This window comes from Brachionichthys hirsutus, chromosome 20 (assembly GCF_040956055.1).
Source record: "Brachionichthys hirsutus isolate HB-005 chromosome 20, CSIRO-AGI_Bhir_v1, whole genome shotgun sequence".
Lineage (NCBI taxonomy): Eukaryota > Metazoa > Chordata > Actinopteri > Lophiiformes > Brachionichthyidae > Brachionichthys > Brachionichthys hirsutus.
This window is the reverse complement of record NC_090916.1, coordinates 120,235-134,081: the sequence shown is the minus strand read 5'-3', so window position 1 is coordinate 134,081 and position 13,847 is coordinate 120,235. Positions and strand designations below refer to the sequence as shown.

At 42.8% G+C, this 13,847-nt stretch overlaps 1 protein-coding gene across 1 annotated transcript; it reads left to right on the top strand.

Moving 5' to 3' along the window:
* The first annotated feature begins 8,555 nt into the window (after positions 1 to 8,555).
* On the top strand, positions 8,556 to 12,874 carry LOC137909027 (gamma-aminobutyric acid receptor subunit rho-1-like). The gene is made up of 8 exons (XM_068753435.1): positions 8,556 to 8,661; positions 9,490 to 9,557; positions 9,632 to 9,855; positions 10,901 to 10,983; positions 11,089 to 11,229; positions 11,304 to 11,456; positions 12,301 to 12,497; positions 12,587 to 12,874. The coding sequence occupies exons 1-8, from the start codon at positions 8,562 to 8,564 to the stop codon at positions 12,872 to 12,874; spliced, it is 1,254 nt and encodes a 417-aa protein (XP_068609536.1). The 5' UTR covers positions 8,556 to 8,561.
* Positions 12,875 to 13,847: the final 973 nt, after the last annotated feature.

Genomic DNA, 13,847 nt, shown 5'->3' with positions numbered 1-13,847 from the left:
TACTTAGAGTTGTTTCCTAAGTGTCGCTTCCTCCGTTTCGGCTTTGAAATGTTTGCTTAAATGTTTCCTTCATGACGTAATTTGTGGAAACGTAAACAGGAAGTGAGTGACGACTGGCGAGTTGCATTCTGGGGATTTGTTGCAGCGCCAGGTGTGAGGTTTTTATTTTTGTTATCTATTCTAGATAGTCGCTACAGATCCTTTTTTATCCTGAATGGCAAACTTTTTTTTTTAACATTCTTAAATATTTTTACATTCAATTGAATTATGGTTCACTAATTTTCTTAGTCGATTTCGGTATGCTATTTTCTAACTAAAAACTGGAATAACAGAAGTGGAATACTGTGGGTTTTTTCCCCCTTCAATAACTGTATTGCCTTAATGCTATGCAGCCAATATCAGAATAGATTTATTGGCATAGTCAGTGAAAATAATTCTCAAACTATAATTTTTTTTCGATGCCAACGTGTAACATGAAACATTAAATCACAATAAGAATAAACTAAGATAAAGAAATCTGGGGATATAAGAGTTTAACACAAAACAGCAGCATCAAGGGCGGATTTACAGACATTCACTAGCAGCAAACTGTGGCCCTGATCACACAGTGCAAGTACAGCAGCGCAAATGGCAGGAACCGGTAATAGAGAATTCATGAGTCTGATACAGAGTTATTAAATGTTCATGAGTCTGATACAGAGTTATTAAATGTTCATGAGTCTGATACAGAGTTATTAAATGTTCATGAGTCTGATACAGAGTTATTAAATGTTCATGAGTCTGATACAGAGTTATTAAATGTTCATGAGTCTGATACAGAGTTATTAAATGTTCATGAGTCTGATACAGAGTTATTAAATGTTCATGAGTCTGATACAGAGTTATTAAATGTTCATGAGTCTGATACAGAGTTATTAAATGTTCATGAGTCTGATACAGAGTTATTAAATGTTCATGAGTCTGATACAGAGTTATTAAATGTTCATGAGTCTGATACAGAGTTATTAAATGTTCATGAGTCTGATACAGAGTTATTAAATGTTCATGAGTCTGATACAGAGTTATTAAATGTTCATGAGTCTTACAGCAGAGGGGAAGAAGCTGTGTTTGTGGAGGAGAATCTAGAGAAGTGGAGGTCTGCTCTAGAAAAGAGAGGAATGAAGGTGAGCAGGAATAAAAGGGTATTACTGATGAGCCTTTGCTTCCCTCTACTGCTTGCATGGATAAATCGCAGCAGTCGATCCAGAGCTCTTCCAGGTGAGCAGAAATCTGAGCAGGTCTTTCAGTGGAAAGGTGACCCCGTTAAAAAGGTCTCTTTCTGTCCACTGGAAAGACACCGAGACAAAGTTTTAATCTGGAACGCCTTCCCAGAAGACACTTTATCACATGTTCTGCCTGGAAGACCGTTTTTACCTTTTGTCCCCAGGAAGGACACCCTGGAACGGCACCAGGAGGCGGTCGGTCACATTTCTTGTCCACTGGAGGGGCACTCTTGAGGACACTTTAGGAATTTCTGTCCCCCCATCTATTGTCCATTCTAAAACTACTCGCAGGGCATTTAATCACATATTACCCACTGGAAGAAATGAGAGCTGCCCTGGAGGGCATCCGAAAGGGCACTTTGAAGGCAGCATTTTTATACTTTAGTATAAAATCCACCAGCGATGGACAGGCTGAAGGACATATTGATGAGTCCTGCATGTACATGTCCTCAATGACAGAGTGCAGTATTAGTGTACTGAGCTTTCACCATGGATTAACTCTGTTACATAAAGGCCTGTATTGGTACTAGTTGGTGTGCTTTCAAATATACAATGTGTTTCAGAGTATTTCAGATACTCCCTGTAAGTTTATCAAATGACTGTCAGTATCATTATAATTGATCAGACTATTATCATCAATCTTGATCTTCACAACTTGAAAAAAGAGACAAATTGAAATATTGCCAGACGAGGGGGGGGATTTTGCTCCCTTTCGGGCGGGGCTGTGCGTCCTCAGATCGGGTCCGGCGTTCTGGTGAGCTGCACCGCCGGCGGCTTCTGCCTGGATGAGCAGAAGCGCAGCAGCCTGCCGGCGCCGCCCGGGAAGAGGCGCGCTGCGTCCATCCGAGCCAGCTGATGCAGAGGATTTGTAGATTTAGGAGAAACTCCTTCCCCCTCCTCTGTGAGATTAAGTACGGTGGCATCCAGATTTTTACTACGACGCGACGCGACGCATCGCAACTCGCATGGGACGTGCGCTCTGTCCGGGAAGAGTAGTGGGACTTTTTACAACTCTTAGGACGCTGGACGTCATGGATCCGGACGTGGTCCTGCTGAACCTGCTGCTGGTTTGGGTTGTCGCTGCGTCGGGACAGCCGTCTGCCAAAGGCCCAGCACGTCAAGCCGACCGCCGCAACAGGTCTGTCCGGTACCAAACACTGCATGACGTGAAGGAGACGGGATGGATCTCAAAGTGGATCCTGTTGTAATTGTGAATGAAACGGGAAGCTGTTGTTCCTCAGGGCGCTGAAGCCTTCAGGTGACTCTACAGTCAGCAGGATTACAGGGGAGGGCCAGTGGCTTGCACCAGGACCGTCTGTGATGTGGCCCCTTACATCGTTTGGGGCCACATCCAGACGTAGCATTTCGGGTACCAGATGGCATTCTGGGGAGGAGTCAGGGACTGGCCACGTGTTTAACAGAAGTAAAGCAGGTGATGCTGATGATGAAGAGGCTGAAGCCAGCGAGCTGCAGATGCTTTTCATCACCTGTTGTTGATGGTGGAGTCAGGTTATGAAAGGTGAAGCGCTAGAGGGACTGATAAAGAACGTAAGCTGGGTTGAGTTAGGATCGCCGTGACGGGCTCGGGATGATTGCTGAAAAGTAAAATGTCAGGTTTGACCTTCGAGTCAACATAGAGCTCAACAATGGAAGGTAACGAAGGAACATGTTGGGTTCGGTTTCCATGAAGAAAAGGGATTTCCCCTCTCCTGGGGGGGGAGCTTGTGTTATGATGATATAATGCTATTACTGACCCTGATTTAGGGATTTCAAATCCGGCCAGCATGTCTCTTATGCTGGTTCAGGTACCCGAACGGGTACGCTGCCTGGCAGGGCCTGAAGAACATGGCTGCTGTGACCTGTCCAACACCCAGCCGTAAACACATCCAGGTCAGAGATAACAGTGCAGAGCTGCAGGTCTTCACCTCCTCACTCCATCCAGACGACTCAACCATCACCTTTAGCAGGGAAGAGGTGGTGAACACAGCACCCCCTCTGGGGGCGGACCCTGAGTCTCTGTGCTGAGCGGCTGGGGGGGTGTATTCCAGTAGCTGCTCCAGGCCTCCATGAACTGCAGCACAGTGCCCCAGAAGTGGAAAGATTCCACGGCCATTGTCATCCCCAAGAAGGGCCACATCAAGACACCGAATGACCTGGGGCCTGTGGCTCTCGTTAAAAGCTCCATCACCAAGACTGTGGATCTCCTGATGGACCCACTACAGGGGAGGGGAGTGGACTGGAGACCATCCACACACACTTGGACACCCCCCAACACCAGCGCCAGGCTCCTGTCTGCGGGCTTCTCCTCTGCATTAAACCCCACGAAGCCTCATGTCCTCGCTGAGAAACTGATGAACCTCTAAAACTTGGATCACCAGCTCACCTTGTGGATCATCCACCTTTTAACCAACCGGTTACAGAGGGTGCTGGTGAACGGCTCCGACTCCGCCGGCTCCCTGCTGGGCTGCAGGTCCAATCAGCCGGACTGTCTGGTTACATTTGATGATGACCCGGTCCCCAAATCTACACCGCTGCTCTGTCTGCAGGACTTTACCAGCTGGTGTGAGGACGCCTGTCTCCAGCCGAACTCCTCCAAAGCAAAGGAGGTGATTGTGATATTCTCCACCAAGCTGAGCCAGCAGGCAGAGGCTATCTCTGCCCCCATCCGAGGGGGGGCTGTGGAGGTGGAGGAGATACCTGGGCACGCTTTAAACCAGCCACCTGAGGTTTGCCTCTAACGTTGAGGAGATCCTCAGAGACAACATGCCCCCTGCCTAAGAAGTGTAGTGCTGCTGTGCCCCCCCCTTCATAACATAACACACTGCTGTGTAGTCCTGTTGCACCCCCCTAGCTGACCTTGTAATGCACACAGCACTTTGCTGAGTCCTGGCTCTATTTCACTAAGCTGCTCTAACTTGCTTTAAATTGCCCCTCGGGGACAAATACAGCGTTTTGAATTATCCATTGGAGATTACAGCATCATAACTGGACTGAGAAGACAACACTGGAATCACGCTATTGTTAGCCGTATCTGTGGAGGTGGATGGGCAGTTTAAGCGTATTTCACTAAATCCTAAATAATCCCTTCTTATCCTTCAGAATGAGGGAGGTCATGAGATTATGTGTTTGTGCTGCATAAACTCAATCCAATGGGAAAAACCTGCAAACAGGAGGAAGCTTATTAAGAGGAAACGTACAGACAAACAAAGACTTTTGAGCGTGGTTCGAACTTGAGGAAGTTTAAAAACTGCTCGAACAGTAAAAAAACGTTGTAGGTTAATGGGTAATGATTTGTTAAATGCCTTGAACAGAACTACTAGAGTGTGGTATTTCACCAGATCCATAAATTTAAGCAACTTTGACTGAATAAATAAGTTATGAGTATGATTCCGAAATCCAACCTTGTGAATGATCCGTACTGCTCATTTCTGTAATATGCATAATGGATTTGTTGTGTTCTGATAAGTATTCCCCCATACTTCAATGCAGTATGTAAAGTATGGAAGTACCAGAGTGCAATACAAGGTACGGAGAGCATTCTCATCTAGGTATGGCTTTACTTTGTTCATTATGGAGAGACTTTTGGAGATCTTAGTTTTTATATGTCTGACGTGAGGTTTCCATGACAATTTGTTATCAATAATAACACCCAAAAACCCTTTCAATTGGGATACCTTCAATAGTTATTTGCAGTTCTGAATCCATTTTTAGACGCCTAAACATCATTACTTTAGTTTTATTTGTGTCCATCCACTTCTTTATTGCATTTAGCTCCTTGTTCACTGTATTTACAAGCTCCTTATAATTATCACTACTATAGAATATGTTTGTGTCATCTGCAAACAGGAAGAGTTTTAATGTTTGAGATACATTAAAAATATCATTTATAAATATATTGAACAACTCTGGACCCAAAACCGACCCCTGGGGGACACCACAAGCAATGTCAGGTGTATGTGACAAGCACTGCCCCATTTGCACAAACTGCACCCTTCCTGTTAAATAACCTTTTAACCACCCCTCTTATCCCATATTTATCCAGCTTATTGAGTAACAATGGGTGATTAATAGTATCAAAAGCTTTTTTTAGATCTATAAAGATACCAGTTGCATACTTTTTCAGATCCATTGCAGGAGTGATTTCTTCAAGTGCCTCAACTATCGCCATAGAAGTCGATCTATTTGTTTGAAATCCATATTGACCTTCATTTATTATGTGATGTTTCTCGAGGAAGTTATCAAGTCGAGAGTTGAAACGTTTCTCCAGAATTTACCAGAATTGAGGCAACAAGGAAATCGGTCTATAATTATTAAAACAATGTTTGTTATCATTTTTGAATAGAGCATTACAGTGCCTGAGTATTACAGTAAATGAGTATTACAGTACATCAGTTTTACAGTACATGAGTATTACCGTAAATGAGTATTACAGTACATGAGTATTACAGTACATTAGTACATTAGTATTACAGTACATGAGTATTACAGTACATTAGTACATTAGTATTACAGTACATGAGTATTACAGTACATGAGTATTACCATACATTAGTATTACAGTACATGAGTATTAATGTACATTAGTACATTAGTATTACAGTACATGAGTATTACAGTACATTAGTACATTAGTATTACAGTACATGAGTATTACAGTACATGCATATTACCATACATTAGTATTACAGTACATGAGTATTAATGTACATTAGTATTAGAGTGTATTAGTATTACAGTACATTAGTACATTAGTACATTAGTATTACAGTACATGAGTATTACAGTACATTAGTACATTAGTACATTAGTATTACAGTATTACAGTACATGAGTATTACAGTACATGCATATTACCATACATTAGTATTACCGTACATGAGTATTACAGTACATGAGTATTACAGTACATGCGTATTACCATACATTAGTATTACCGTACATGAGTATTACCGTACATGAGTATTACAGTACATGAGCATTACAGTACATGAGCATTACAGTGCATTTGTATTACAGTACATTAGTATTACAGTACATGAGTATTACAGTACATGTGTATTACCATACATTAGTATTACCGTACATGAGTATTACAGTACATGAGTATTACAGTACATGCGTATTACCATACATGAGTATTACCGTACATGAGTATTACAGTACATGAGCATTACAGTACATGAGCATTACCGTACATTAGTATTACCGTACATGAGTATTACAGTACATGAGTATTACAGTACATGAGCATTACAGTACATGAGTATTACAGTGCATTTGTATTACAGTACATTAGTATTACAGTACATGAGTATTACAGTACATGAGTATTACCGTACATTAGTATTACTGTACATTAGTATTACAGTACATGAGCATTACAGTACATGCGTATTACCATACATGAGTATTACCGTACATGAGTATTACAGTACATGAGCATTACAGTACATGAGCATTACCGTACATTAGTATTACCGTACATGAGTATTACAGTACATGAGTATTACAGTACATGAGCATTACAGTACATGAGTATTACAGTGCATTTGTATTACAGTACATTAGTATTACAGTACATGAGTATTACAGTACATGAGTATTACCGTACATTAGTATTACTGTACATTAGTATTACAGTACATGAGCATTACAGTACATGAGTATTACAGTACATGAGTATTACAGTACATGAGTATTGCAGTACATTAGTATTACTGTACATGAGCATTACAGTACATGAGCATTACAGTACATGAGTATTACAGTACATGAGTATTACAGTGCATTCGTATTACAGTACATGAGCATTACAGTACATGAGTATTACAGTGCATTTGTATTACAGTACATTAGTATTACAGTACATGAGTATTACAGTGCATTCGTATTACAGTACATGAGCATTACAGTACATGAGTATTACAGTGCATTTGTATTACAGTACATTAGTATTACAGTACATGAGTATTACAGTGCATTCGTATTACAGTACATGCGTATTACAGTGCATTTGTATTACAGTACATGAGTATTACAGTACATGAGTATTACAGTGCATTCGTATTACAGTACATGAGCATTACAGTACATGAGTATTACAGTGCATTCGTATTACAGTACATGAGCATTACAGTACATGAGTATTACAGTACATGAGTATTACAGTACATGAGCATTACAGTACATGAGTATTACAGTACATGAGTATTACAGTACATGAGTATTGCAGTACATTAGTATTACAGTACATGAGTATTACCGTACATTAGTATTACAGTACATGAGTATTACAGTACATGAGTATTGCAGTACATTAGTATTACAGTACATGAGTATTACAGTGCATTCGTATTACAGTACATGAGTATTACAGTGCATTTGTATTACAGTACATTCGTATTACAGTACATGAGTATTACAGTGCATTCGTATTACAGTACATGAGTATTACAGTACATGAGTATTACAGTACATGAGTATTACAGTGCATTCGTATTACAGTACATGAGTATTACAGTACATGAGTATTACCGTACATTAGTATTACTGTACATGAGTATTACAGTACATTAGTATTACAGTACATGAGTATTACAGTACATGAGTATTACAGTACATGAGTATTACAGTACATGAGTATTACAGTACATTCGTATTACAGTACATGAGCATTACAGTACATGAGTATTACAGTACATGAGTATTACAGTACATGAGTATTGCAGTACATTAGTATTACAGTACATGAGTATTACCGTACATTAGTATTACTGTACATGAATATTACAGTACATGAGTATTACAGTACATGAGTATTGCAGTACATTAGTACTACATTACGGTACATGCACTAACTGACTAACTAACAGTCTTTGCTCATTCCAGCTTCACTGAGAACATTTGCCGTCGCTCTCCTGACATTTGTGCGAGTAAATAATGAGTCGGACAAAAATCGTAGAAGTCTCTGGGCTATTGGGAAGCTTTTGACATTCATCAATGATATGAACAAAAGTCGATACTCTAAGATCATTTATCATGCCTTGCTTGTGTTGTAGCGGTTAGCTTCCCTGTAGCATCACCCCCATGCTGTGCTGCTTGTCTATTCATTTTAAATGTCCCCATTTATTCAGTTGGTTTGTCTGTGCAAAACGTTGACAGTTACTGGACGAGCTTGTGAAGGAAATGGTGCGAGATGTTGTTCGGTTAATGTACGGAAGGATTGATAGAACAAAGACATTGTCATGAGAGTGAATTCTTAAAATTCAAATTGAACATTGTTTTATTATCAGTCCCATAATGAAGAGGAGCCCTGATATCACCAAGGCCCGGGCTGCCAAGCCAGATCAGCTGCTGAGAATCAACGACCATGACTTCACAATGCGGCCCGGATTCGGGGGTAAGTCGGGTCATTTTTATCTCACCGTGCAGCCGAGTAGGAGAATGTTAGTCCAGGCGGGTCATTAGTGACATCATCATTCAGTCCTTACACAAAACCTAAAGCCACATATCCCAGTTTATATGCTCACGTGGGAAAATGAGTATCCAGCTTGTTGAAATCACATAACATGACTAGAAAAGCACTCAGAGAGACCAGACCTCCCCCAAGCAGCTCGTTCCCCTCCTAACTGGATCTAAACCGTCCACATGGTGATCTGGATCAGCACCAGATGGTTCTAGATTGTTCCTGGTATCTTTATACAATCAGAGTCGATTCTTGAATCCATAAATGGGTTTAATGTTAAAATGTAATATTTTTTTTACGGACTCCTTTTATTTCGGATCTGATCCGGATTAAATTTGGTGGTGAGATAGAGACCCCCCCCCCCCCCCCCCCCTACATGACTGTGTCATATTCCATAAACATCGGGCAATAATTAACTGGGATATTGAGGAACACATTTTGAAGCTCCATTGACTGCAATGTTACTGAAATGTTCAAAGTGATCCAGAATCCCGTAGCAAGGCGGGATAGGCTCCAGCAACCCGCTAAGCGGTACAAGATCAAAGCGTGAATGAACTACAGTGAAGATTTCACCCTGAGAAGGGTGAATGAAATGCTTTCAGGTGCGTTTGGGATCTCTGACTGCTGCTGTAAGATCTGCACAGATTCAGTTCTTGGGTTTGGCTATTTCTAAGAAGCTCCCCGTTGTCTGCCGTGAAGCAGAATGTGGTCGTGCTGCTTTGGCTGAACTGCGTCTCCTGAAGCTGCTTCATATTTCTCTAGGACCTGCAGTACCAGTAGGAGTGGATGTTCAGGTTGAAAGTTTGGATGCCATATCAGAGGTGGATATGGTATGTCGGCAAACTGCAAGTATCATCAGCGAAGATTACGTGTCGTGTCACGGATCAGTTTTTCCATCTTTCAGGACTTCACCATGACCCTGTATCTGAGGCACTACTGGAAAGATGAACGTCTGTCCTACAGAAGCAACACCAACCAGAGCATGACTTTTGATAGTCGTCTGGTGAAGAAGATCTGGGTGCCTGACATGTTTTTCGTCCACTCTAAGAGATCCTTTACTCATGACACCACCACTGACAATGTCATGCTTCGGCTTTACCCCGACGGCAAAGTCCTCTACAGCCTCAGGTAAGTCCACCTGTCAGCAGGGCCCAATAGGAAAACAACCGAACGTGGCCATTCAAATATAGTATAGTGGCATTTGCACATTAAAATGTCCCAAAACCTTAAAACCTGAAGATATCTACCTCATGGTAGTACTGCCAGTGTGGTTAGCAGACGGGAGTGGGAGGAGCAACACGCACCATTTTACACAGTGTAAGCGGTAACTGCTACCAAGCAAACTGCGTACTATACGGTACTGCTCTGGGTACTATAAGGTACTGCTCTGGGTACTATACGGTACTGCTCTGGGTACTATACGGTACTGCTCTGGGTACTATAAGGTACTGCTCTGGGTACTATACGGTACTGCTCTGGGTACTATACGGTACTGCTCTGGGTACTATACGGTACTGCTCTGGGTACTATACGGTACTGCTCTGGGTATTATAAGGTACTGCTCTGGGTACTATACGGTACTGCTCTGGGTATTATAAGGTACTGCTCTGGGTATTATAAGGTACTGCTCTGGGTACTATACGGTACTGCTCTGGGTACTATACGGTACTGCTCTGGGTACTATACGGTACTGCTCTGGGTACTATACGGTACTGCTCTGGGTACTATACGGTACTGCTCTGGGTACTATAAGGTACTGCTCTGGGTACTATAAGGTACTGCTCTGGGTATTATCAAGTGTTGCACTGGATACTATCAGGTACTGCTCTGGGTACTATAAGGTACTGCTCTGGGTATTATCATGTGTTGCACTGGATACTATCAGATACTGCTCTGGATACTATCAGGTACTGCTCTGGGTATTATCAGGTACTGCTCTGGGTACTATCAGGTACTGCTCTGGGTATTATCAGGTACTGCTCTGGGTACTATACGGTACTGCTCTGGGTATTATCAGGTACTGCTCTGGGTACTATACGGTACTGCTCTGGGTAAAACAATGTTTTGTGTGATTGAGTTTAAAAAATACATCTTTGATCTTTGTCCAAATTCACATGAAGATTGTCTGTGAAGCGTGGCCGAGGTCGTTTCTTTTGATGTTGTGTTATTGCAGGGTGACAGTGACATCCATGTGCAGTATGGACCTGAGTCGATTTCCTCTGGATACTCAGACGTGTTTTTTGGAAATAGAGAGCTGTAAGTGACTCATGTGATCAACCAATTGCCTTCATTCCATTCTATTCTATCCAGTATAGAGCGCCACCTTCAGATTAGTTAGTTACATAATCGTTGTCTCTCCAGATGCGTACACCGATGACGACCTCATGCTGTACTGGAAAGAAGGCAACAGGTCTTTAAACACAGATGAACAAATTTCTCTCTCCCAGTTCCTAATCCAGGAATTCCACACCACCACCAGGCTGGCCTTCTACAGCAGCACAGGTACGGACAGGAAGTGCAGGGCTGTCCTTTGATGAAGGTACCTTCTGCAGCTTGTAACTTCCACCCTCTTGCAGGCTGGTACAACCGTCTGTACATCTCCTTCACTCTTCGGCGGCACGTTTTCTTTTTCCTGCTGCAGACCTACTTTCCTGCCACGCTGATGGTCATGTTGTCCTGGGTGTCCTTCTGGATCGACCGCAGGGCCGTCCCTGCCAGAGTGCCACTGGGTAAGAGTTCATCCAGAGCAGAAGTCAGGGTGGATCGAGAACGTTCCGTTTGGTATAGATTGTGCACATTTACCAAAGAGTGCAGAATATGAACTTGAAAGCATTCCAAGATGACATTCCTCCAATGGCGTTGTCATTAAAACACTGTCAATGACTGGAAAATTGGAAATCAATCTTCAGTGGAGTTGAACTATTTCTTAAAATGTAGATATTGTTTTCTGAAATAAAATGAGATTGTGTTTGATGAGTGAATTATTTCTAAAATACTTAGCAGTGTGTGTAAGGTTCTATTCCAAAAGACAACAAACTCAAGTTGAACATAGAAAGAGGGAATGAGCTGCAAACAATGAACCAGGCAAGAGAAACAGACAAATAAATAACAAATGCAAAGCAGAAAACTCTGCAGGAAATGTACTAAATACTGAACCATGACAACCCCCCAATAAAGGGAACAATCAGCATGTACGGGATAATCTCCATGGCGATGGGGCTCCATGGGGCATCAAGCTGCCGTCCACTTATCAGGCATCGAGATGAACAATTATCGAGAAAAGGTGTTTGATTTTATTTTATTGAGCTATTGCTTTTTATTTATTAAAAACTAAAGTTGCACTTGATTATCACCTAAATGTATCATGTGAATATGTTAATATTAGCAGTATTCCACTTCCAACAAAGATCACGTGTGGCTGAGTCCAGCAGGTTTTTATTCCAGGATATGTCTGAGAGTTGCAGCATCTAAATAAGAACGGCACAAAGAACACTTCTATCAGACCGATATAACTTATTGCTGTTCCTGAACTGCCGATATGAGACTGTTTCAGCTGCTCTGAACTTGCTTCAGGTATAACGACAGTGCTCACCATGTCCACCATCATCACTGGAGTCAACGCCTCCATGCCCAGGGTGTCCTACATCAAAGCTGTGGACATTTACCTCTGGGTTAGCTTCGTCTTTGTCTTCCTGTCCGTCATCGAGTATGCTGCCGTCAACTACCTGTCGAATTTACAGGAGCGAAAGGAGAGAAAACTCATAGGGAGGGTAAGCGCTCAACTCCAACCAGGTACTTCTACATTTGCTGAAGCGCAATGCAGTAATACCCCGCCATATAATGAAGCTTCTCCTTGTAGGTTCCATGTACCTGCGGTTTGGCCCATCCCGGCATGATGTCGAGCAGCTACAGTGAGGCGGACCCCAACACAACAGGGGCCTACGGCATGTCGGAAGAGAACCGGCTGAAAGAGGGGCGGATGCTGGCGCAGCTGGCCATGGAGAGTGACCAGGTCACTGGCCATGTGGGCTCCAGCTCCTACAGCAGTGTCTGGATCGAAACACACGCCATAGACAAATACTCCCGGGTCCTCTTCCCCGGCTCCTACATCCTCTTCAACATTGTATACTGGTGTATGTACTCCTAGCACATGCAGGACTCCGACAGACCTCACCTTGGTGAACCTGAACTCTAACAGTACACATCTCCAGGTGGAGAAATTCATATATTCAGGCTTTTCTGTCTTGTAAAGAAGAAAAATGCAGTCCCAAAAAGACAAATCAGCACCGCCACAGCAAATCATTGTTCTCCACTTCACCCTGTCCTTTGCATCGTCCTCCCCAACACCAGCCACTCTCATGTCCTCCCTCACTACGTCCATGTCTCTTCTCCTGGGTCGTCCTCTAGTCCTGTCCTTTGCATCGTCCTCCCCAACACCAGCCACTCTCATGTCCTCCCTCACTACGTCCATGTCTCTTCTTCTGGGTCGTCCTCTAGTCCTGTTCCCTGGCAGTTCCATCCTCAGCATCCTTCTACCGACATAGTCCCTGTCGAGAGACAGAGACTATACTAAAAGGAAACTCTTAGTATGAAATGCAATTTGCAACCAAAGTATCGTAAACCCTCTTGTATTGTCTCATCCTTGTGAACCTCCCTCATCTTTGTGCCTCTTCACAGCTGGGCACCAAAAGGACACACAGATGGACAAAGGTAATTTCAAGATGAGATAAATACCAGACTGTAGGAGTTCTACTCTTTGTTCCCCCACAGCAGGACAGTCCCTGTTCAGTACAGTTCACACCAACGCTGTGCCAATCAAGCAGACCTCATTCACTTGAGAAGCACTTTCCACAGACCCAACATGTGCCGGGTTGTGCATTGTGAATGGGACACAAAGTGAGACGGATATGTCTGACTGTCTGACTGTGAGCCTCAGACCTAAAACAACGCATGGCAAAGAGAGTCAGTGGAGATTCGCAGTTACACAGCAGCTGTTAGGTCATTGTCAGGGCTGATCGTTTCATCTGGTCCCTGTTTGAACCTCAATGCAGACATTAGTGAGCACGCAGTCTTTGTGCACTGTTCTGAATTCCATTGTTCTTTGTTTACTGCCACTCAGA

Bases quoted from the DNA above. Each gene is read 5' to 3' on its own strand.
- LOC137909027 (XM_068753435.1), top strand. From the start codon at position 8,562: ATGAAGAGGAGCCCTGATATCACCAAGGCCCGGGCTGCCAAGCCAGAT. The intron at 9,558-9,631 runs GTATGTCGGCAA...TCCATCTTTCAG, and splicing joins CCATATCAGAGGTGGATATG to GACTTCACCATGACCCTGTA. The intron at 10,984-11,088 runs GTAAGTGACTCA...TTGTCTCTCCAG, and splicing joins TTTTTTGGAAATAGAGAGCT to ATGCGTACACCGATGACGAC.